Genomic DNA, 24,703 nt, shown 5'->3' with positions numbered 1-24,703 from the left:
ATACCCAATTATTTAGTGATTCACAAATCAGTAATTAAACTTCCTTCCTTATGAAACCACTGTGTGAGTTGTATGGAGCTGATGAGATTATGTTTGGTAACAGAAGCTCAATACCATGTTTGGGCTGCAGAAGCATTTCCTGGAGTAGCACAAACAATCCTTCAACTTCTCATCTCCCAGATTCCCCCCAGCTGAGCTCGTGCACCCCAAGCTTGTGCACCTCCATAGCCTTGGAGCCAAGTTATACTTTGACAAAGACCATCAGCTTCACTAGCAGGTTGGCATTGGTGTTGCAATGCAGATGAGAGAGCCCTGCAACTGCACTGGACATGAGCTGGGCTGACTAGAGAAGTCTTTGGGATTCATGTTGATCCAGAGGCTTTAAAAAGAACACATAAGGACACAGGCAGGCTGAAATATCTGCTGCTGAACCTTTAGTCCTGTGGCCCATACCTAAAGAAATATGGCTTATGATCTGCTGATTTACTTGTTGAAGGAAGAGTGAATTTCATGCATACAGGTGAACTAACACCCAGCTATTTCACCAGCTCAGTCCTGCTTTTTTTAGAGCCTAATGATTATGCAATGACTCCTCTGATAACTGAGGTCATGTTTTGTTTCAGGCTATAAAAAAAACACAACCCTTAGAACTCCCTCCACCTCTCTCTGCCTATGAATACAGCATTTTAAGAGGCTAATTCATTCCTAGAGACACACAGTCATCATTCAGAGTTCCTGCTATGCAAGCAGATGGATTTCCATGGTGGTCCAGGGCTTGCTGAGAGCTTGAACCTCAATTCTGCTAAGCAGAGAACCAAAGGGGAGATTTTCAAAGAAAAAGGCAGACCATATCAAACTCCTTGAATATGTTTGGGTCTAAATTCCCATTGGTGCTTTTCAAAAGCTTCCCCCACAGCAGGATTGCTTTCCATGGCACAAGATGGCACAGCTTACAAATTCTGCCTGGGTGAATTTCAGATAAGAGAAAGAATAGCTGTTATTATAATAATAGAATATAGTGACAGTATCTATCTTATATAAAGAAAATGATCCATTTGTCACCAGAGATTCTAGTAGATTAGTTTGGTTGCTAATTAAAATACCTTTTAGACGATTACAAACTTTGTCCATTTGGACAAACAAGAAACACAGTGCCACCACTGTCAGATTTAAGAACAGATCAGTCACCATATGCTCATGTCTGGCAAAGGATTAACTATGTGCAATCTTTTGGCACAACGGTAACTTGTCACCTTCACAGGTTTTTAATTCAAGGGGTTTCAATTAGATTACAAAGTAAAAACAAAACCAAAAAGAACAACAACCAAAAAAAACCCAAAGAAAAATAAACAAATCTCTCTAATTCAAATCATTCATCCTTTTCCTTTGTGCATTCAGAAAGATTCCAGGAAATGCTTAATTATGCAATCCTGTAATGAAAGTGTTTCAGCCACTAGTGCATTGTACAACTCTGATGAGCAGCAGAATGAAGACTCTCACTGTTTTTTGCTGAAAGTCTCTAAGTCACTCATAACTTCACTTTTGTTGTTTGGCTTCTCAGAATGCATTCGATGACAAAGTGAGACAAAGTCTGTTTGAATTGCACCACCTCAGCCCCAAATGGCAGCACTTTGCAGATCCCCGGTGCAATACTGACCAGCTCTGCTGAGAGACAAACGGATGCTGCCAGTGCCGTTGGAGACTGACTCGAACACAGCCGACAGAAGATCTTCAGCTGAAGAAACTGGTCCAATTGTCTTCGTTATTTGTAAAATGACATCTGGGAACTTCAAAAGGAAAGAAAGAAAGAATAAATAAGGCTTCTCTCTCTTTTAAAACAAATCAATTTGTGGAGAAAGACTTGTGCAGACTTTAGCAAAGCAGGGGTTAGTAACAGTTCAGTCTCGTCCGATTGTGCAGATGTTTCAGAAAAGAGTAATTGGCTGCTACTGAAAGGTCATCAGCACATATTTGACGGGGAAAAAAATTAGGAACAAAGCAAATTCCGAGTGATTCTTCCTCCGGTATGCCCTCTCAGCCTCTGGCAACACCTGAGCACTGCCTGATTGGCGTCTGTGTCCAGCCCCTTCTGGAGCAATGAGTTCCACAATTTTATTTTAGGCTTCAGTTCACTTGTCTTAAATTTGCCAGATAGGTATACGAATTGAGGATAGGGATCCAATTAAATTATGAGAAATAAATTTGACCTGTTTTCCTTCTTTAGGCTTTTCTGACCTCTCTCCTCCACCCTGCTAGACACCTTCCTTTCCTTTGAAGAGTCCTGTTCTATCTGGTCAATTATAAGCAACATCCCCAGTGGAAAAAGCTGCTGACTGTGTTCACATATTTCTGCTGAAGAATGAATCCCTCATTCCAGTATAATTTACTCCTATGCACAAAAAAATTAAGATTTTATGAACTAAAGAGGGCAAGGAAACTACAAAGTGCAATGCTGAGGCCATCAGATACTGTTACTTGTGCTACGCTGGCCCCAGGGCAAAGGGCCACATGAGTAAATGCTAATTTGATCAGTATGATCCCATTAATAACAGGATAAGAAACACAACTTTTATGGTTGGAAGGCAGGAGGATGGAGTAAAGAGCACTGCAAGGTGTAAAGTACTAAAAATGAGTCTGCAGCACTATAAATGCCCCCTTTTCTTCCCTATGTGACAATGTACAATTGTCATTGTACACATGCAAGTAATTGTTTATAGTAACATTACTCTCAAGAAGAAATCCCTTTGATGGAGCCAAGAATAGGTGAAACACTAATACAGGGTTCCTTGACAAAAGAATTATTTACCTAGTTCAGCATTCGGGTTACATAATTTAGACTGCATTATGACATTCACAAATCCAAGCTCTAAAATATCTGTTACAAATTTAAAATTTTTAATAAAAGCATACCTTTTCAGCAAGGATATTTAATTCCTCCTTTGACAGCAGAGCTATAAATTGTCCAACATCTAATGTTGTTTCTGCTGTCCAGTTATTTGAGGAGCTGAAAAAATATTTTGAAAAATTATATTAATAAAGAATGTTACAATAAAATTAATACTAAAACTTCAGCGTTTTCATGGTACTTTATCGTACAGGAAACACAGTTTTATGCCAATGTGATGATTCATTGTTATAAGCATCAGATTGCATTTTCTCATCTCTCTGGGCATAGGGCATTAGTGGAACTCACAATATCATCAGAAAAACCCTTCAGATATGGTGGTGATGGAGCTCTCCCTCAATAGTCAAGTGTTCTTAGCATTACTGTTTGAACAAGGAGAAATCGTTCTTTCTTTGAAAGAAAATCTACCATTTTCTGTCAGTTCATATTGCAATAGTAGTCTGCAAAATGGTTATCAGAAGAGAAGTAGAAACATCATCCAAATCTGACAAATGTTAGTCAACCCATTCAGTGGGTGACTTAATAATGCACTTAGATAAGTCATTTTCAGCCTGACAGAGCCTATAGAAGAGGGTAGCAACAAATATGTTATCAGCTCATGTTACCACAAACAACTTTATTTGCTCCACCATAAGGATGTTTAAATATCTTCAAATTTAAATGATGTAAAAGAAAGTAAAATCTTATTTAGCACAGTGCAGCACGATTCAATAGAACTGATTCGTATCAGGATCAATGCAGGGATGGAATCTGCTGGAAAATACAGCTATCCCATCACAGAAAAAATGCTGACTAGCAGGAAGCTGAACAGCATCTAACGTGATTGGGTGGATCAAGTGACCAACTTTGGGGCAAAGGGTGGTTAGAAACTGTGCATCCAGTCTCCCTTTTCAAATGCAAGATAATTCCAAGGGACAATGCAAGAGAGACAGTTTATTCTTGCTAGATAGAGGATGGCTTTGTTCTTTGCATGACTGATACCAGTGAGGTTCCGTTTGCCCTCCGAATCCGAGTCCTTCATGACACCCAACACGACACCCACTCTGCTGCTTCAGATGCTCAAACTTTATATCCCTCTGCTTCTTCTCTGCTCTCTCCTATTGCCACAGGTGCTTGCAGTCATCTTTACTTGTCTTCTCACACCAACACACCAAGCATCCCACTTCCACTTTCCCATTCCTTGCATTCCTGCACCATTCTCTTGCCAGGCCAGTGAGCCTATTTGCCTGCCCCCCTTCAAACATCACACTTTATGTCCTTTTCCTCTGGGGACTTCAGTCCTGCTGGGTGTCCCTGGGGTTGTATTTTGTTCCACAGTTATCACGTTACACACAAGAACAGAAATGTCATTCTAGTGGACAAGACTCGGAGCTTGGGCAGTGACAGAAGCTGCTTTGTGCTGTTGTCACTGCAGTTCATCTGGGCAAAGCAAACGCTCGGTGTTTGCACGGCCTAACCACCAGCATGACCAAGCTGGTGTATCCAATACCTTACCCATATAACTGATGGAGTTGGTATTTAATTTCAGTCATCTGCTCATGGCTGAGCTGTTGGCAAACTTTGAATTGATGTAGGGCTGCTGCCATTGCCTTCAGGGACATTCTGCCATGTAGAAAGGCTGGAGGTAAGTGGCAGATTAGATTTCCAAGGAGGTCAACATCATATTCATCAGCGATGGAGCTGTTCTGAAACAAGAAGCATTTGCCCTGTTGGCAGAGCTAACCTTGGCTCTTGCACTGTAGCACTCAGCTGCATCACAACTCATTTAAGTTGTAAGGAACAAAGACACAACAGTTTGCACTGGCAACTTTATCTACAATTTCTGCTGAGACTGCCTTACATTTTTTGTTTTACCAATCCAACTGGTAATATTTCATAATCACTTCTCGGAGAGTTCAGTACCCTTTATTCCATACTGAATCACACATGAAGAATGTGACCACCCATCACCTGCAGAGCTGGTGCAGCTCTGTCTGGCAGCACAGCCCTCACCCGGCCCCTTGCAGCAGAGGGGCCCCAAGCTCTTGCTGTTAGAAAGCTGAGCTCTAAGGGGTTTCTCAAGCAGCTGCCAAAACACTGGGGATTATACAGCTGGTACTGTGTGTTATTAAGGACAGGAATAGCCACAGCTACATCAAAGAACTAGTTTCCCCTAAAAACTGATGAGTGCTGCAGCTTCCAGATGGCAGAAGTCAAAAAATCCTCCTGGCACCACCACCTCTCCCATGAAGCTCCCTGTGCCACAACAGCTCCGCTTGGACTGGCACTGCTTGGAGACAGGGGAACAGCTCCAGGCGCAAACTGGTCAGCTCCAGGCTGTCCTGGCCAGAAATGACATTTCATGAGAACACTTTGTAACATGCATGGAGTCAAGGAAAATTTCTAAGCAAGCTGTGAAAAGGTTTCCTTTAAGGAGCAAACAATAAAATTGAAACAGTACATAAACCCCCCCAAAGAACACAGATGGATGGGTGAACAACTCGTGTAGGTGGTGACTCTCTCCTCCTCCATGGTGTCTCCTCCTCTGCTGAGCCCTCTCAGCCATACCCACCAAGCACTCCTGTACTTTTTGCAGGACAGCATCCCTTTTGTGATGGCTTGGGTTCAGAAGGTCCATTCCAGTCTTCCCCAGACGTTCAAGGAACGGGACACACAGAGGGCCTGTAACGTACTCCAGGTACTCAGAACTGCAGGAAGAATTCAAAAGGTCTCAGAATGCAAACCTGACCTTCATACACCCACAACAATACCCATGAAATCTGTGATGACAGAAATATTTAGAGTCAAGGCTGGACTTGAAAAATCATAAACCAGACAGGCAAAAAAATCTGCAATTAACCCTCGCTTTACTTCAACATCTGTCTTCTTCCAGTTCATCAGGACTTGAACTGAACTTCAAAAAATGGCTAAGAATTATAAATAGCTCCAAGTGGATGAAAGTGCTCTGAGATACTTTAACACCATATGAAACAATACTGTTTACAGGTCAGTATTGTTTCATATGGTGTTATATATGTTCATATTCCCTCTTCTCCATTTAATTAGGAATAATTCTCTGATGAATGAAGATGTGGTAGGCGGCCTAAGGACCATAAGTAGCTTTAGAGTAGGTTTCCTTTTCATCAGAATCCAAAAATCCTGCCAAATGAAACAACATTATGCTCTTCTCCACACAAAGGGACAAACAACATTTACAAATAAAGCCACAGCCCACAGCTGCACAGGCCCAGCCTTGCCAGGGTCTGTAGGCAACAGCACCAGTAACTTCTGATGGCCCTGAACAGCCAAGATGCTATTGTTGCCAAATAACTGAGTGCTGAGTTTGTAGGAGGCCTTGCATTAAAGTATTTCTATTCTTAGTTGTTAAATAGAGTAGAGCCTTTTCAAATGGAATACTTTTCTTACGTTTTTCAATTAAGAAATATTCCACAAAAAGAAGGGTTTTCAGTCCCTTTTATCCCCTTAGGCACATAGAAAGAAAGAGAGAAAGGGCAGAAGAGAAAGAAAGTGAGAAAGAGACAAAGAAAGAAAGGAAGGAATTAACAAGTTTTTACAATTCAGGAGTTCTCATCAATACACAAATTTTTTCCTAAGGAGAAAAGCTGTCACTGGGAAGCTTTGCTAACTTACACAAATGTGTTGAAACACACTGGAATGTTCCTAACCATACAGATCAATACACTTCAGCAGTACCCAGTAGTTTGGTCTTCTATATCCTCCCTCCACTATCCACTCTCCTCTATCCCCTCTCAAAACGACCCCTAAACAAATCAGCAAACCTAAACCAAATAAGCCTGCCTAGGGGGAAAAAAATCCACAATTGTGACAAAAATGTGGTGTACTAAAAGACACAAAATATGACCAACTTTCACTTGAGACAGATTTTGCCTACAGTCAGTGACCACTTTTGATAAATTACCATTTATTTGACTCATCAGTTTACTTAGGACTGAAGAGATTATTTGAAAAGTTAAGATGGACTAAAATGTAACTCACGGAAGCGCCAGTAAGAGGAAGGGAGGAATGGATACATTGGAGACTTGCCAAAATTTCCAAGCCAAACAATTAACCTAAAAGCAACAAAAATTTAGGATCTTAAACCTCTAGCAATTTTGAAGAAGAATAAAAAATATGGTTTGTTTATTGCAGCATATATATAAATTAGCATATATAATACTTTGCATATTATCTTCAGAGAGCATTTTTATCTGGCTTTTTTTAGATTTCTTTTTGTAGACATCAGAGATGAAACATTCTATATTTGGGAACATGAGAACATTTGTATGTTTCTGAAACTTCTGTGTATTTCCAAACAGATTACTCATGAATTAACAAGTCAGAAGGGCTGTAGGAATTTCTTGCAATTTGTAAGCGACAAATGAAATTGTCAAAATGAAGTATGATAACACACAAATTCACACATAAAAGATTTAAATAAAATATGCTAACAGACAAGTTGAGACATATAGGATTCTGAAAAAAATCCCATAAAAAACGAAAGACAAAATAGAATGAACCAAATTCTAATCTTCCTAATTTGGATATTGAGATATTGGGTAGTACGTTTATGTACATAAAGTCTTTTTTTTTTTTTCTTTTTTTACCTGATATGGAGAAAGCAGATGAAGATTCATTTCAAAGAATTCAAAATTGTCTAAAAATAAGTCTGTGTCCATACTTTCAAAGAGTTGACAAGTAACTCCTTTCACAAGCTGTCCTGTGCTGATAGGAAAGGCAAATTTCATTCTTATGAATATTTAAGCAGGATCTAGTCCTTACTCCCTACGATTCCATCCTAAGACAGTTTCTTCACCTCTCCCATTTCTGGTACTTAAAAGGCTCTTGAAAGTAAAAATGCATACAAATTGAAAAATATCAACTAGGCCTTAAAACACCCAAACCTCTGCAATGCTTTGATCCTGATTTTGGTTTTGAAGACCCTTTTTAATAAGGAAGGTGAATTTTCCTGTGGTATCCAGGAATGAATAAACATAAGGTAATACATAATAACCATATGTTGCCTACCTCACAGTTGCTCTCATCAAAAAACTAGTCTTAAACCCCACTTCAAAAGAGATATAGTCCATACCTTAGAAGGTCAACAGGATGGTTTTCCTTGGACAGTAATTCATACAGATACAAAGCCTGAAAATAAAACCACCATAACTAAAGGTAACTTTAGTTAGTCCAGTTGTAAGAGACAATAACTACTACAAGGTTTTTGTACTCTGAGCTCTCTTATGTACTCTAACTATACTTCTGTGGTCCAGCTTGAGCAAACAAAAGGTTTGGCATCCAGTTTGGCTGAAGTTTTTTCTTCACAAGACAAGCCACCACTGACTGGCATTATGGGATGATGTTAAATCCGTACAGAGCCCACAACCACTGAAAAACTTAGGGCTGAAGTGAGCTCTGGAGATCATCTGATACAACCTTTCCTCTCTCTGGACGGAATCAAAGACTCTACATGTAAATGTCTAATATACAGTACTGGAAAGAGAAATTTACATGGCAGAAACCTGGGGGCCTAAACTCAGCATATTAATGCTTCCTTTTCCATAGCATTGTCTCATAGTGCTGCCTGGGCTCTAAATGCCCTTTGGTGTTTATGTTGAGATATAATTGGGGCAGTTCCTTCCTTTTACCTTTGTTCCTTGAACACAAATATATTACACCACTTTTCCAATTCTCCCATCACACTAAATTGCAGTGGAATGGGAACTGCATAACAATTTTTACCTGGCTGCTTCTCAGTTCTTTTTCTTTCAGCATTGAAGAATTAAATCCAGTTTGCTTCCATAAATCAGAAAGAGAAACTTCTTTAAAGAAAGCTCCTTGTATATCTTTGACTGATGAAGAAAAATCTCCAGATGCAGCAATCTAAAAAGAGGAACACAGAAATACATGGCATTCCTGAACTGATGCTTAGATTTACAGGATTTGCCCTTCTTTCTACTCTGTGTAATATTTCTCTTAAGAGGATAAAGGAAAAACACGACAGTATTAAAAACACAACGGAAATAAGCAAGAGAGAGCCTTCAAAATACACTTGGTGTTCAGAAAAAAAGCAGTAGAACCATTAACCATTGAGCTAAAGGATATATCTTGGTTTAATTCATGCTCTCCAGTTCTGGTTACTGGGCTCCTGTGCAGAGAGAACCTGTCACACACTGGAGTTTATAATCACCTTCCTGAGGATGCCCTGTTGCTGTGCAGGAGATAAGTCAGACAAATACTGGGATGTTGTGCCTCGAATAATCTGAGCCAGCTCCCTGGGGTTCATGCTGTGCAGGGACCAGGTGCCAATTCCTGTCACCAAGGCCCCCATTTGGCTCACGTTATAAAATGATAAAACCTGCAGGGAGAACAGCACAAGCAAACAGGAAGTTTTCTCAGGAACAGCAGATGTATTTCAAATCCAAAGTCAATAAATAAAGCAAAACTACTCTTGTTAAATATTTAATACATTTTCTGTGTCTGTCCATGGAACAAATGCCTGAAGTTTCTCAGAAGTTCCTTCTTCTGAAACTTCAACCAGGACCTGATTCCTTGCATTACGGTATATTTGAATATACAGCCTGGGATCTCTGATCATGCAAATTCTGCTTAAGGCAGTGACACAGACAAAATAATACATACAACTGCCAAATCCAAATATTCATTCTCTCTGTTACTGGAGAATTACTTTGAGTTGTACAATCCTGGATGTTTTTATTTTATTTAAACACATTTTTCAGGCCACTATCTCAATAGAATCCTTGTACTAAACCTTTCAAAATCTACAGTTATTGTTGAGAAGAAGCCATTTCACTTTTAAAAACAGAAGGTAGGAAAGCTGTTATCAGAGGTACCTTTTCATAAGAGAGATATTTACTGGATAAAATCATAACTTGGCTCTTTGCCCACCCAGAGACTTGGTTTAATGTTGCAACAGCATTATGCACTGCTTCAGGTGACAGAGATTCCAGCTGACTTGAAGTTAGTCCAACCACAGCATCTGACAGAGATCCAAGGGTTTCATTCAATGTCTGGTTTTGCATGGCAATGTTCAGGAGCTGAGATTTGAGCTAAATCAAACAAAAAGAGCAGATTGGAAATAAAAATCTGCCAAGAACCAATTTCCATTACCACCCAAAACATTAACTGGAATCTCTGGAATAGGCACTGGCAAATATTCACACACTTCATAAAATTTCAAAAATAGAACCACAGTTGTGAAAGGAATATGGAACAGGCATATGAAACAGAAGGAGAAAAGAATGAGCACCCAAAAAGGGTTTCTACTCTTTGCATTCCCAAGAGCTATTTTCCCTTATTTCTTAAGTCCCAATTATTTTTCACTCATTTCTTTTCTTATTTAAGAACATCCCTCCTCCTCTGTTCACAGGATTATGGTAGGCAAGAAGAACAAGTGTTGCACACACCTCATGAACCTTGGCCTGGAAACCTCTCAGCTGATTGCATTTAATCATTTGATGAAGCAGAGCCCGGGCCACAGCTGCATCCATTTGTTCCAGGTCATCATAAAAGCAAACCAACAAACCCAGCCTATAGAGGAGAAATACATTAGCTCCTTCCTGACATAAAAGGTGTCACTATTGGGAAACAGAAACACAGCTTAGTACTCTCTCCTTGCGATCACAGCTAGAGGCATTTCTGTTTGTCAAGAGTGCCTCAACCTGCAGTCTTTAAAACCTAACCTGTAATGGGGATATGAGAAGATGCTGTATTTTGTATTCAGCTGAATTCTGCCTGGATCGCTTGTGCTTCAGAATTTACCTGTCCTGGTTCCATTTGTCCATGGCTGGATTGTCCCAGTTAATGACTCCACTTCCCTCGAGGGCTGTTACTAAGTCTCTAGAAGTGGTTTGCTGAGTTCTCATCTTGTTTGATTGGATGTTTTGAACTCTAAGTCCTGCTTGGATTTCACATGCAACACAACACATTTGTGTCTCAGAGCAGCAGCTGGGGCATGACATGGCCTCTTTATCATTTTAGGATTAAGCAAAGCCTGCTGTATTTCACATCAAACACAGGACTGGCTGATGGATGGAGACCTGTCCAGTTCAGCACTGGTTAGGAGAAAGCACACTGAGGCTCACTGCCCAGTTGTGCCAGCACCGCAGTCTGCAAGGCAGGGTTGGGAACTGAGCTAATTTTCCTCCACAGTTCCTATGCTGTAATATTTAAGTCAACATTTCCATTAACCTCTAGAGTCACACCACCATGGGGAAGTGCCTGTTGTAGGTGTCCTTCTGGCTTAGACCTCGTGCTTATTTACTGCCTTTACCTGCAGCCCTGCAAAGAAAGAGCTCTGAATTGTGCATCACTATGTCCGGACTTTGAACTTTATAGTGATGGGGATGAACTGATTTGTAGGAAACCTAAGTCAGTTCTCTGTCCCTGTAAACTCTCAGCTTTTGCCTTCATAATTTACACAGAACAAGAACCTCAAAGATACGGCCAAAGCTCAACTTTCCTGCTACAGTCCCTGTTTTTTTTGCAGTTCAGTGAGACAGGCACAGGCAGAGTCTGAGCAGTAATGTCCAGATGTGAATCAAATCATCAGTGGACAATGCTGCAGCACTACCACAGACTCAGTCAAATTCTGTAGCACAGAAAGGCTTTTAGTTCCTCCAGTCCCTCAACAACAAAGTGCCAGTGACATAACAAACCACTGCTTCAGCAGCACATCTGAATTCATGGGAGATCATCAAACCAACATACAAATCGAAGAAACATCTATAAGAGCATTCTTATAACAAATAATTACATTTTGATGCATTATTGCATAGCCAAGAAAAGCTCTTCATCTCCTTTGGGATTAGAAGAAATGAATAACACTACTTCTTAAAAGTAAAAGTGCATTTAAATCAACAGTATGGTTAAAATGAGTAACATAAACTAAGTGTGTTGTAAAAATGGAATATATTAAGGATTATGGAGCATGACATTTCTCTCATCTGTGAGAATGTGGCAGCTCTTGTGAGTGACAAAATCATTTTAAAGATTTCTGACATTGAAATTTAGAGCGTGGGCATAACTCTTCTCTCGCTTACTCCTCCGACAATGAGCAATGCTTCATGGAAGTCAGCGAGCTGCACTGCAGTAATGACAGGAGCTCTGAAGCCATAAAGCATATTCTCCATTAGTTTAAAACTCCAAGGTATCCCCCAAGGAGACCACAAATAATTTCAGACAGCATTGTCTGGGGACTAAATACATCCATTGATATGACAGTGTAAATGTAAATGTGGAGTGTAGAGCTTTCTCACGCTCGCTGCAGTTTATTTTGGTTTTTTATTATTGTTAAAGTTAGTTCAGTGCAGATTTGACAGCCCTGAAAATTTAGTTTCCTGCTTACATACCTAACATTCAAACAGATTTAAGCACGGCTCATCTCTACCCTGCAGGACAAAGAGGACAGCAGGGCAAGCTTTACACTCCTTCACTTTGTGCTTTCTCTGGTGACACTCATGTCAATTTAAACCCACTTGCAGTCCTGGCTGGCAGGAGTTGAGATTTCCTCCTTCAATCCTAACTGTTACATGATTTCCACCAAACACCTCCATGTTCTGCGATTCAAGCAGCCCAGACAGCTCATGCCCTGGCTGTCCCAGTTTGTTTTATTGCTCTGCAATGTAGTGGAGCTCTGCCTGGGTCCCTGAGACACTGCTGCAGACTTCCTATGAATGCTACAGGCATCTCCTCACTGTGGGGCAGGAGACAAAGCATTAGCTAATTAGGCACACCTCCAAAAATTCATAAAGTAGCAATTCTTCACTGTTGCTAAACAGCGCTGGATTTCAGCCTAGATTTTTCTGCTGGAATGAAAAAGCTGTGCCACGCTATCAATTTCCATTTTCTCCTTAGTTGTTCCATCCAGGCACAGCCATAAAAGAAAAAGCAAAGCAGCCTTGCCTGTAGAGAGTTGAAGTGTTCCTCATATCAAATCCTGACGAGTTGATCCTTTCCAGGAGGGCCTGTGCAAGCTCTGGGGTGATATCATACACCGTGTCCAACTGCTTTGTTGCGTTGTCGTAGCTAATGAACAGTCTGATCTGACCAGCACAAACAAAACCACACATCAGCACTGGCAGACAATGAATCCTATAAAGCGCGTGTCTGACACTCAAAATTAATTCAGCCTGTTCATGTTATAGAGAAAGGAAGAAGATCTGGATAAACCAGTATTTCTGAAGGCAAAGCTGAGTGAGTGATTTGAGTGATTCTCTGCCAAATTGTCATATAATTTGAGGGTCTTCTATCATTGGTTCCTTTCAGTAGAAGTCACATAAGTCTGATACAGATAAATAATTACATATTAATGACAGGCACTTTAAAACCACAGAATTTTGTAAAGAATACATTTATATTTTCCCTTTATATTTTCTCTTTATGTTTAATTAATTAAAATATACGAAGTTGTTTTTCATGTCTAGGTTTGCATTTGTGTTCATATTGTTTGTAGCTGACATGACTTGGCAATAACATATCCAAACACACGTTGTTACTTACTTCATTGAGACCAATTTTCAGAATTTCTTCTAATGGGAGATGGACCATGTATCTTCCCAAAATCCATAAGCTTTCTGCACCGACCCAAGAAGTTGATTCATTGAACTCTGTTTTGTACAAATAAATATTCACTACAAAGTCAAGAAAGTAATTACTTTTCAAATATATTTTACCAAGTACATCGTTATTGGTAAATAATTAAAAATCTGCAAATCAGAAAAATCCTTAGCAGAGAGAGCCAGATTCCCTCCGTTTGCTCCATTTTAGCATCACACTTTTATGAGTCCGTAAATTTTTTTAATGAAAATGAAATAGTCTTTCAGGTGTCTCAAATTTTCTCATATAAAAACAATTAATGTTTTATGTTGTTGAAACAGAGAATGGATAAAGTGTGGGACAGGAAAAATTTACCCAAAAGTATTAAATATGGAGCAGTGTTTTTAGAATTCACTTTTCCTAATCAATTGCATTATTTAAGAACATAAGGGAGGCATGATATTTTATATATCTTATATATTGTTATTGATGATGCCATTTACTTCAGCAATATGCAATAGCAATAACGGAGAAAATGAAAAACTGTTCAAATACCTACATGGAAATAGGCTGGCAAGAACACAAAACACTGCATAACAGTTAAAAAATGGCATTCATTTAGTAACATTCTCCCAAGGCTTGAAAATGAAATCAAGATCCAAATATCCCTGAGAAAAAAACATATTTATGGGCTCCATGGGTACCCTGAGCCACAAAGCCTTTCTCCAGGGTGTTGTCATTTGGATGGCTCAGTGTGTGACACCTCTGAACACACTCCTCAGCAGTGCTGATACTCACAACTCTGTTCAAATAAAATCATCGGTGCACTTTGAAGAGTTTCCAGTGTCTGGAAAAAACCAGCTTGCATCTATCAGAAGCTGAAGGACTCCATTAAGTGATTTTTTTGAAAACACAGATCTAAGCTCCTTAACTGAGACAAGATGATGATCCCAGCAGACCTGTCAGGCCTGCGTTTTTAAAGTGATATTACCTCCCATTACCCAGAATATCACAGGAGTTGAAAGACATGACAAGAGAGCTAAAGGCAAACCAGCACCATTTCAGGATGTTGACTGCGGCCTTTAGCAGAACAGACTTGCAGTTACCAGCCATGGCAGCTGTGATCCCCAAAAACTGATCCCTATCCCAGGTGGTCCCAGTGCTACCCACGTATACAGTGAATAAATCACCCTCCTGCAGGACTGTTCCGGCACTCTGCTGTGGCCTGGGGAGTGCAGATAAACATGAGGGAGCTTTCCAGTCTGAGGGTGCCTGCCCAGGGCTGATGGCTCACAGTGCCACAACCAGCTGGGAATCAGCCCACACTTGATGCCCTGGGGGTGGATTCGCCACATCTGTGCTGCTTTTGGCATGTGAAACAGCAGCCAGGGAGAAAAAAGAGGCACGGAAACTCCCAGTCCCTCCCAAGCTGGGTGATCTTCCACAGACTGAGGGTTTGCCAATGCTTCAGACACAACCCAAGATGATGCTGAGGGATTTTCCCAGGACTGCTGAGTAGCACCAGACAAATTCTGCATCTTTGCTTCCCCAGCAATGCACTGGCACTAACATCACCTCACAGCAGTAGCATGAACCTCCTCTCCACGACTTACTGGTTTACTCTGATATTTTGAAATGGCAGGAGGCAAATTTAGCTCCACTGAAGCAAGTGGGCATTTAACTTTTGATTTCTAGGGGGAGAGGAAGAACACATACATCTGTAAGGTCTAAATGCTCCCAGGACAGCTGCGCTGGGATGTTCAGTGAAACCCAGGCACCGGCTCAGACGTTTCAGTGCCCTGCACAGCCCCCTTGTGGAGCCCATCCTGCCTGTCCCAGCTATGGAACAGCTGTTTCAGGCACGTTAACCAGGCAAACAGATGTGCAAAAATGCATCCAATCAGGATTAATTAATTCTGGTTTTACCTTGTCCCTTTGCTGATCGAGTTGGTGCCATGTGCTTCCACAACATCCCGCACTTCTTTTGTGTTTTTAACCAGTGCAGTGGAAAATGTATCCTGAGCCAGAGCTGTTTTTCTGGTCTGAACAGGAGTTCAGAAGAGAACAACACACCTTGGCAGAACACCTGGTCGCTGTATCCTATTTCAGACTTAGAAACAGGACAGAGAGAAAAGACTGGAGCACTAGAAAAAGACTTTGTGTATAGCTCTGTGCAGAACAGAGGAAGAGTCCATTGGTTGGACTCGATGATCCTGGAGGTCTTTTCCAGCCTTAACAATAGGATGATTCTACTCTATAAGTTCAAGCATCTTTGGAGAAGTATTTGTCATGAGTAACAAACACATTTTATTTACCATGTTCTGCAGAAAAGGTATTCCAGACAGCTACTCTTCCCCAGACCTGTGTTAACTGGGGAAACAATTCAACACAATGGACAGGCCTTTTGCTGAGTGCTTTTCTCTTACGATAAGCAAGAAGAAAACACTTTGTAACATACCACTCATGTTGTAAGATTTCTGTAGAATCTGCTTCATCCAGCCATAAAGAGCTCTCTGAGTGCTTGCTGAGGTTCTGTCATAGAGGTCCTTGAATAATGATGATCTAAGTGATACACGGGGCATGTTAGTTCACTAGAGAGATAACTATTCTCTTTTTCTAAATGACACATGGACAAATGATTTTAGAAAGAGAATTCCTTACACATAAGCAGAAAGCTTTATCTGGAAAACTGACTGAGACCATACAGCAACCTCTTTTTAAATAGTCAGTAAATCCAACATAGTATTAATTGTGTCTGAAAAATGAATGGCTTACAAGTTTCTGAAAGCATCCTCCAGCAGAAGGTTTGGGAGACTCCCAACCACATCAGGCTGGAGATAGTTCACAGCTGACACACGCAGAACCTGACTCAGGATATCCACACAGTCCAGGGCACTCAGAGCCAGGAAGCATTTATCCAGTGTTACAAGGAACAAGGTCCTGTTTACTCCTGGGCTTTGAAATATTCTCTCTCTAGTCTTGCCCCAGTCAAGAATAATATTTCCTATTTCCTGCAAGCAACAAAGTGTTACATTAACATCTCTGATTAATTCAATATATTGCTCACTTTGAGGCCTGACAGAGAGCACTCTACAAAGAATATGATGCTGTTCTCATGAAAAACAGCTGCAAAGTACTGATTGTTTGCATTACTTCACATAATTCCTTTCTGGAGGGTAGAGACCAGCTTGAATTTTTTTTACAAAACCAAAATGAAACCCAGAATGATATTTCAAATGGGTGATTAACAAAATTACTGATTTCACCTTCTTTAGTCATCTTGGCTCTCTTCACAGCCACCAACAAGCAGATTCTCCCTGAGAGTAACTGGCCCTACCTACCTTAGGTGTTACTGTAGGAGGTTAAACACTTCTCTGGAGATGAGTTTCTCTCTGCTGATTACAGTGAAAATCCAAATGACTGACTTGGACTTGCAGCAACTTTTAGACAATGAGAGTTAAGTGAACAAAGTCTAACCTAAGAGGAGAGGGAGTCCTGGAATCCAATCCAAGGCAGGTAAGCAACTGCAGGGCCTGCACTGTGAGCCCCCCAGGCTGTCCCTTTCCATTTATCTAAACCACTGGCAGCAGCTTTTCCTTTGCACAAGTGGAAACTCACTCACAAGATGCTCCTTTTTGCTGTTGAAGAGGTACTTCATTGCAGTTTGGAACTGCTGCTGATCGAGCTGCTGCAATTCAGACAGTAGTTTCCTGGGCTGGTATAAAAGGTTCTTCAGGTAACTTTTTATGGACATCTAAGTATAGAAAAATATATGTAATATATATAAAACTCATACTATTGTACTTTTACTCCCTGAAAATCTGTGCTCAAGGAGAACTAAGTGCTTAGCTCTGCATTGTCTGTGCTGCCAATGATCAAAATAACTATTCTCCACACAAACTGAAAACAAAAATAATCTAAATGCATTCTGAAAGACACTTTCAAATCCCATTCTTGGCTTCATGAACAAGCCCTGTCAAGGGAGCTTTTTAACAAAGATGCCTCAGTTTCTCATGTCATAAAACAAGAGTAATAAAGATTTTCTGCTTCACACAGCAGAGCTGTGAAAATGAAACTTTTAAAGAGCTAAAAAAATAAACCTAAAAAAATCAGGTACCATGTGCATATTACTTTAAAAAGGGAAGGAAATGTGCAATTAGATGGGAGGAAAAGTCTCTACCAGGTCATAAGCCAAAAATATTCTCTCTCACATCAAGCTGCATTACCAGTTAACAATCTCACGCTTATTTTGAAAAATTGAAGGGGAATCATAACATTGGAACAGAAATAAATGTAAGGCTCATTAGCAGCAGACTGGAGTAAAATCCCTTCTATTTCTTGACAGAATTATTTCAGAATTGGCTGGGAATTTGAGTTGCAATTGTTCTTTGCTGCCTTTGCTTAACTTGCACTGCCACCACCAAATATTAACACAGCTCCTTTATGCCTCGGGGTTCAGCCTGCTGAGAGCCTCAGGCTGCCAATAAACCTGACAAAGGGAAGGGGCAGTGGCAGGAAAACGTAGGTGAGGATGAGCTGTGACAGCGACACACGGAGGCTGGGACAGGGTTCAAGCACTGTGGAGCTTCTGGGAATGCCTGAGGCTCCGGGATGGCACAGCTGACATTTCCCTGTTTCTGTGTTTCTGTGTGTGTAGGGACGAGGGAGGGGCTCCGGTTTGATTAGCTGGGTACAGCTCCACTTAAAGCAGCTCAGCACTAATCCTCAGCAGCAGGTGGAACAATGACTCCTTCCTGCATCACTTCCACATCGATAATTTACAAAAACAGCATTGAGAGGAGCTTTAAAAGGTGGAGGCATTTTATAGGATGCTCTGAAGCCTCTCACTGCATAAGGAGAAGTGTGAACTGCAGCCAGTCAAAATTTGGGAGAAACCCATCATTTTCTGTGGAAACAGCATTTATATGGGCTCAACTCAGAAACAATGAGCACGAAAAATCCTAATTCCTGCTTTCCATCAGAGGAAAAGCAAAAAAAGATTGTTACTATTATTTCTGCTTTGCATACTCCTGCAACCTTCAGGGAAAAAGACTACCTATTCCTATTTCCTATTTAGCTGCTACACCGTTGGTGTGTTAATTACCTCGTCACTGGCCACCTAGTTTTGGCTACAGAGATAGGTTGAGTTTTTTAAATTCCTTTCCAATTAAAAATTTTCATGCATCTTAAAAGTCACAAACCTGGAGGCTCCTAAGAGTAAACATAACTTCCTGGGCATGAAAATATGCCATGACTTTTGTAAGCAGATCTGCTGTCCAGACATTAGAGCTGTGACAGAAAACAGGATAAAAAAATGCCAGTAAAATAATATAACAAGTTAAACTGCAGATTACAAGAGTAAAAAAAGAAAAAAGGGAAACAAAGAGTCATGCTAATACCATAATGACAAAAGTATTCAGTTTTTTGCCTAGCCAGAGTAATGGCTGATCTATTTAATGCAATGAAAATACATGGTTCAATGAGGAATGGAATTAATTAGGTTTTTTCCATCCAATTCCACAACCACCCACAATAAACTCAATTTGCCAAGGTGTTGCCATTAGTACCATCTCCAAGGCATGTGCCTTTTGGCACCCCATAATGCCTGTTGTGATCTGCTTGCAGAAAGCACAAGGAGTAACTGCTGCCTTTCCTCCAGCAGAGTCATTAATTTCACTGTGTCTTCCTTACACAGCCACTGATTTTCTCAAAACATGTAGGAGTGGAATGGCCTTTGAGGCTTATACTGCTCTTTCAGAGTCGGACAAAATTAGCAAATAATTCAAAAGCCACCAGGAGCTGGAGGATGGGGAATGGAGCGAGACTGAAAGGAGGTGGACAGAAAGCTGGAACTGCACTTAATCTCCTTAAGAAGCCATTTGGACCCACGTGAGCAAAGTTAATTATCAAAACTTCTGAAAACTGCGGCAAGTATTTATTTTCAGCCTCATTGTATAATTTTTTTTTTCTTTTTCATGACAAACAGGTTTTTCCCTGCTAATAGGAAATACGCCTCCCAGGAGACCTAAATCAAGTAATCATATGTGCCAATTTCATTCCATCCATAATATTCCAGTTTCTGTGGAAATGAAACAGATTAAATCTGAAGTGCAAGATAGTATTGAAAAATCAAGGTGGGGAGAGTAATACATTACCTTTGAAAATAAAGTACATCTAGGAGGGCTGCACATGAAAAATGGAACATAAAAAGTTATGGTGAGATACTGAGTTTTAATTCATTTTGGAAATGTACGTGGGAACAACTGTGTACGTTACCATTCAGATATTTCCCAGCTATTACTTCCTCCTAAGGAAAAAATACAAATATATGTAATGAATTATTTTTAGATTATAATATAAAATGTTAGTAGAGAGATTAAATAAAAATACTAACCACAGCTTTGTGTAACAATGGAGGCAAATCTGTAAAAGATTATCCATTATTAGAAGTGAATTTAATGTATTATCAATCGTGTTACACAAAAGTACATTTATTGTATGCAGTGATTATATATACAGATATAATTTCTTTGCAAACATTTATTGCAGTTCTGATTAAATTTCTTTACAGAAGAACAGTGGGGGAAAAAAGGGCTATTCAATACCAATCAGTCTTAGAGAAATTCTTTGCTGGAATAGCTCCATGAAGCCAAGAGAGCAGAGACCATGGTCCCTGTTACTAAACAGCACCTAATTTATTACACACAGCTTTTTCCATGCCACAAAATACACCCCTCAGACAGGAGTTCTGGTCTTACCTTCAGAGTCCTGACTGCGAGTTATCTCAGCATGATTCATTGATATCAATAAGAAACACATCTTCAAAAGTCTGGACATTTCTTCTGGTGTTTTTTGGAATAAAAAGATACTTGGATTGAAAAGGAAAATAGGAAAAACGGAGTCAAAAGGCAATACTCACCCCAAACTTTCACAGCTATAAATCAGAGACAGCCTATGCTATGGAGTACAGATAGAGATCAGAACAATCCAAAGCTGCTTGCTCCCAAGTTCTTAATTTAGATCTTTTTCTAGGATAGAGATACATTTTATGCAAACACAAGTCCACCAAGAGTGCGTGTGCAGCCAGATTTATTTCCCTATAGCAAGTGGCTCATTTAATTTGCTTCCTTGTAGCACCATTTATTTACCAAGTTACACTTCACCTAAATATTACTTCAATACAGTTTCGTAAAAACAGACAAACAAATCCTTTTAAGATCAGATAAAAAAGAAGAAAAATTGAATGAAAAAGGAAATTATAAAGAAGCTTCATAAAAACACTAAGCTTCTCCTAGGTGATCAAGCTGCCTGCATGCAGTATCACTGCATTGGTCTGAGACCTTCCATCTGCAGATCTCTGAACTCAGGGATGGGACAGCCTGGCCCTGGTCCCGTGTCCCTGCAGGGTGCTCCAGGCAGGGAGGGGGAAGGAGCACTCCCCTTCCCTGCTGCCACATCTGGCATAAAGGGAGAAAATATCCTTACCCTCTTCCGAAGCAGAGGAAAAGTCATAACATTTGGGAAACAGACCATGTCACTTCACCTGGATGGATCAAAGCCGTGGGCTTTGTACTCACAAGTGTCCCATCAATGTTTCACCACCACCTCGGACACAGTTTGTGTGGAAAGAGATGTTTTGGTAGCTCTTGCTACCTCTGCCGCCCTGTGCTGTGCAGCATAAAGATCACTGAAAGACAAACTGTCTGGAAGGGCCATAATGGGATACCCAGAGCTTTTCACTAATTGCCACCAGAAAAAAAATGTAAGTCTCACAATCGTCCAAAACAAAATGAATGTGTGCTTCTGGTCTAGTTCTTGAGGGACAAGGATACACACAGAAGCAATGCAATGGGGCGGAAAGGAAGCAAAGACGGGGCAGGTTTTACCCACACAGCGGTTTCTGCAGCCACATCCCCTCTGCAGCTCTCAGGGCTGTCAGCTGCTTCAATCCACACTGCAGAGATTTTCTGCCTCTGCACCCTCAGCCTGGCCCCCCTGCTCAGCCTGAGAGTCACCACCCCCACAGGTAAAACAACTAATTAATCTGAGATATTGGAAGATTCCTTGATCCACAGATTGCAGCTTCTTACACTGGGATTAGCCCCTGATTTAACAAATGACACAGAGGGTCCAATTGGCCAACTGGGCTCTGACCATAAAGAGACTTCATTAGGTTTTGTGTCCCTACACCTCATTTCAAAGGTTTATTTGCAAGACACTGAATTTCTGCATTTCTTTTTGTTGCTGAATTCTGTGCTCTCTCTCTTTTTTCCTCCCCCCCGCAAAGTTCTCTGCCACGGCTCAAATTACAGATCTGAATATTTGATAAATGACACCTTTTTTTGACTGTTTAATCTCATGTACCAAGGTACTCTTTTATGAGAGTATCTTTCAACGAGCCTCCAGCAATATTTCAGTCTATTGCAAATACTTTAATCCAGTCTTGGAACAGGAGTGACTCAAACTGACAGATGATGAAAAACTTAAACATTAGACTTTAAGAAGCTATCACCTCTGTCCTGTTCTTACACACACTGAAACCCCTTTCAGCTACTCTTTTGGGAGCACCACAGTAAATGTCCCTTATTCAGATGTATCTAGTTTCCCAGACAATGAGCTTACTTGTGTTTGTTTCTCCCTGTGCCCTAATAGTTTCGCAGCAAGGTTTGATTACTCTGCATAGGTTCAACCATGCTTCCAAAATCAGCCCCGATTAGTTTATTCCAATTTATTCACTTTGACCAGGGAGTGTATTTTAATTAAAGCATGCTAACTTTATACATAAGGAGATGAAATGCTAAGGAAAGTGCTTTTTCATCCTGACTAACTCGAGCGGACAATCAGCAGGTGCACAAAAAGGTCCGCTTGTGAAACAGCCCTGCTTGGCACGACAATCTGTGGGATGAAGTAGTTCATTTTTTGAGTGAAACAGGTCGGTTTGCAGTTCACAGCAACTTCCAGACAGCCCCAAATCACGCTGTGGGGATCTCCTGCAGATCCCATGCAGCATTTCCCCGGAGATCATTCCCTGCATATGCTGCGATGAGATCTCTGACAAGTCACCCTCGCAGGACTCCCCGATAACGGGAAGCTCCCAGACTCCTTCTCCTCTCACTCCCAGAACAGCCACCCTTCCATGTACAGAAATCCTAGACATTTTATCACTCACTGCACGCAGTCGCTGCCTCCTTATCTGAAGCTCGATAACCAGAAAGCTGACCTCACAATCACAAGTCTTGCCGATAAGCCCTTGCACTGCCGGTGCCCACCTTCCCCCTGGCACCCGGGCTCTGAGGAAAAGCCCCACACGCAGTGGGGGGAAGCCGCAAGGGCGCGGGCTGGAAAAGTGAGAGCGGGCAGGAGAAGGGAAGGAGAGCCAGGACCCCAGAGCGCTTTACCTGCCTCTGCCGTGCGCGCCTCGTCCCCTGCAGTGCCGGAGCTGGGCGGCTCCAGGCGGGGACCCAGAGCGGGGCCGGGCCCAGCACCGCCCCGCAGCCCCCGGCGCCGGCCCGGCGTACCCGGCCCTCAGGGCGGGCGGGAAAGGCTCCTCCGCCCGGGGCCCGGCCCGCCCGGAGCGGGCAGCAGGGGACACTTCTGTCCCCAGGTGACTCACCAAGCTGTGCAGGGGAAACACAGGGCTGGTGCTGCCCCATCTCCCCAGCCCAAGCAGGGGCAGGTGACCCTGGGCTCCGCAGAGTGTGAACCTGGGAACATCACCCGGCAAAAGCGGCCTGTGGTTTTGAGGGATTAAGCTGTTCCAACTTTGCTTTGGTACTTTCTGGCTAAATCCCGTGCTTGCACAGCATCTTGTTTTTGTGCAGTGCGACACACCCAGTCCACCCTGAGAGAAGAGAACAGTTCAGTCACTCTCCGGGGCAAACCCTGCACATCAGTGAGAGCACTGAGGCGCAGCTTGGACGGACACTGTCACCCACAGCAGGTCAGGGACAGCGGAAGGACAAGGCAGGATTCCCAAACCCAGGAGCAATGAATTTGGACGCTGGAATTGCAACACGCGTTCCCTCAGATGGCATTTTAGAGTATTTGGGGCAATTTAATGAACTACTGGGCTCGAGTTTCTTTATGTGGGCGGTGAGCAGCATTGACTGCACACAAATGCCTCTCGGGGCCGCGGGGAGGAACAAGTCCCTTCCCTCCCAAGGAACTCTGGCTTTAGAAATCCTGGTGTAGGAACAGTCCTAAGGGTTATTCTGCTTATTCAACAGGACTAAGCAGGTGTTTGACCCTGATGAATTTAGGCTTTGTAGAAAGATTTTCTTCATTATTGGTCATGTTTTAATTCCTCGTCTCAAGTGTAATAATACTTGGTTAAATAGAGTGAACAAATAACAAAGGGAAAAAAACCCCCTATTATTTACATTGCACTTTCAGTTCCCAAACCTCTCAATACCATTACAAACTAAATCCTCAGTGACAGGAATAAAAGATGAGAGACATAAAATTCAGTCTCTTGTGTGCTTTTTAACATGTGGGATTAAAACACTTAAGTACCTTTAAAGAAGTTTGTCTTACTACGTATTTGTTATCTTAACCTAAATTCATGACACATTAAAAAACACTTTCCCACGACTAGATGAGTACAAAATGAAGGTAGCAGAAGATAAATTAATGGATTCACTCCAGAGCATACATAGCTCACTTTCCCAACAGACAAATCTGATTGCACTATGTGCCAAAATGTAACAGCACATCCTGAAATGAGAATAACACTGAGTTTAAATCACTGTGGAAAAGTAATTTGAAATTTCAGCAGTTGAATCCCTTGCCCCATGCTACAGAACACTGTTCCACAAAGATGACTGACAACAAAAAGCGAACACATTGGCATTAACCACCAGGCAAAGTGAGTTTGAGGTAAACCTAAAATGACATATTAAGCATTGTACTGGGCATAAAATCACCAATAATTATAAAAACCACAAAAAAAAGCCACAATGGACAACTTTTTTTAGACTTCAAAAGCAACAGAAGTCAGTTCTGACTTTACCTACCTGAGGTTTCTCTGCTCTCTCACACTTGCAACACAAGCACTGCATGACATACACCTGCCAGGTCTGTACTACTTACGTCTCTTGTTGTTTTAAAGGGAAGTTATATCCCAACTGCCAGAAATTATCCACTTAACCCGTTTTTAACACAAGACATGTTAAAATAAATAGCATTTATTCAGTGCTCCTGAAGAAAGGAAAATGTCTCAAGCTAGCTAAACTCTCAAGCCCCCAC

At 41.3% G+C, this 24,703-nt stretch overlaps 1 protein-coding gene across 3 annotated transcripts in view; it reads right to left on the bottom strand.

Annotated features, from left to right (window-relative positions):
• The window catches only part of OTOA (otoancorin), a 39,271-nt gene extending 14,749 nt beyond the window's left edge, over nucleotides 1–24,522 (bottom strand). For 2 of the 3 annotated variants that reach the window (XM_066198378.1, XM_066198381.1), the window contains exons 1-22: nucleotides 24,472–24,522; nucleotides 20,218–20,327; nucleotides 19,854–19,882; nucleotides 19,736–19,766; nucleotides 19,615–19,642; nucleotides 18,661–18,748; nucleotides 17,082–17,213; nucleotides 16,235–16,470; nucleotides 15,918–16,021; nucleotides 13,424–13,554; nucleotides 12,827–12,966; nucleotides 10,330–10,453; nucleotides 9,757–9,972; nucleotides 9,093–9,260; nucleotides 8,645–8,785; nucleotides 7,995–8,050; nucleotides 7,510–7,627; nucleotides 6,902–6,975; nucleotides 5,457–5,592; nucleotides 4,400–4,590; nucleotides 2,911–3,004; nucleotides 1,658–1,787 (exon numbers count right to left, since the gene is read on the bottom strand). In XM_066198378.1, the coding sequence (XP_066054475.1) occupies nucleotides 1,658–1,787; nucleotides 2,911–3,004; nucleotides 4,400–4,590; nucleotides 5,457–5,592; nucleotides 6,902–6,975; nucleotides 7,510–7,627; nucleotides 7,995–8,050; nucleotides 8,645–8,785; nucleotides 9,093–9,260; nucleotides 9,757–9,972; nucleotides 10,330–10,453; nucleotides 12,827–12,966; nucleotides 13,424–13,554; nucleotides 15,918–16,021; nucleotides 16,235–16,470; nucleotides 17,082–17,213; nucleotides 18,661–18,748; nucleotides 19,615–19,642; nucleotides 19,736–19,766; nucleotides 19,854–19,882; nucleotides 20,218–20,327; nucleotides 24,472–24,521 (2,527 nt within the window). In that variant the 5' untranslated portion in view covers nucleotide 24,522. The remainder of the gene's footprint in view (nucleotides 1–1,657; nucleotides 1,788–2,910; nucleotides 3,005–4,399; nucleotides 4,591–5,456; nucleotides 5,593–6,901; nucleotides 6,976–7,509; nucleotides 7,628–7,994; nucleotides 8,051–8,644; nucleotides 8,786–9,092; nucleotides 9,261–9,756; nucleotides 9,973–10,329; nucleotides 10,454–12,826; nucleotides 12,967–13,423; nucleotides 13,555–15,917; nucleotides 16,022–16,234; nucleotides 16,471–17,081; nucleotides 17,214–18,660; nucleotides 18,749–19,614; nucleotides 19,643–19,735; nucleotides 19,767–19,853; nucleotides 19,883–20,217; nucleotides 20,328–24,471) is intronic. The other variant, XM_066198380.1, reaches the window with a different exon arrangement.
• Nucleotides 24,523–24,703: the final 181 nt, after the last annotated feature.

This window comes from Chamaea fasciata, unplaced genomic scaffold, assembly GCF_029207755.1.
Source record: "Chamaea fasciata isolate MVZ Bird 193981 ecotype frontalis unplaced genomic scaffold, bChaFas1.0.hap1 SCAF_16, whole genome shotgun sequence".
Lineage (NCBI taxonomy): Eukaryota > Metazoa > Chordata > Aves > Passeriformes > Sylviidae > Chamaea > Chamaea fasciata.
Note: the sequence above shows the minus strand (reverse complement) of the source record. Positions and strands in the feature narration are given on the sequence as shown.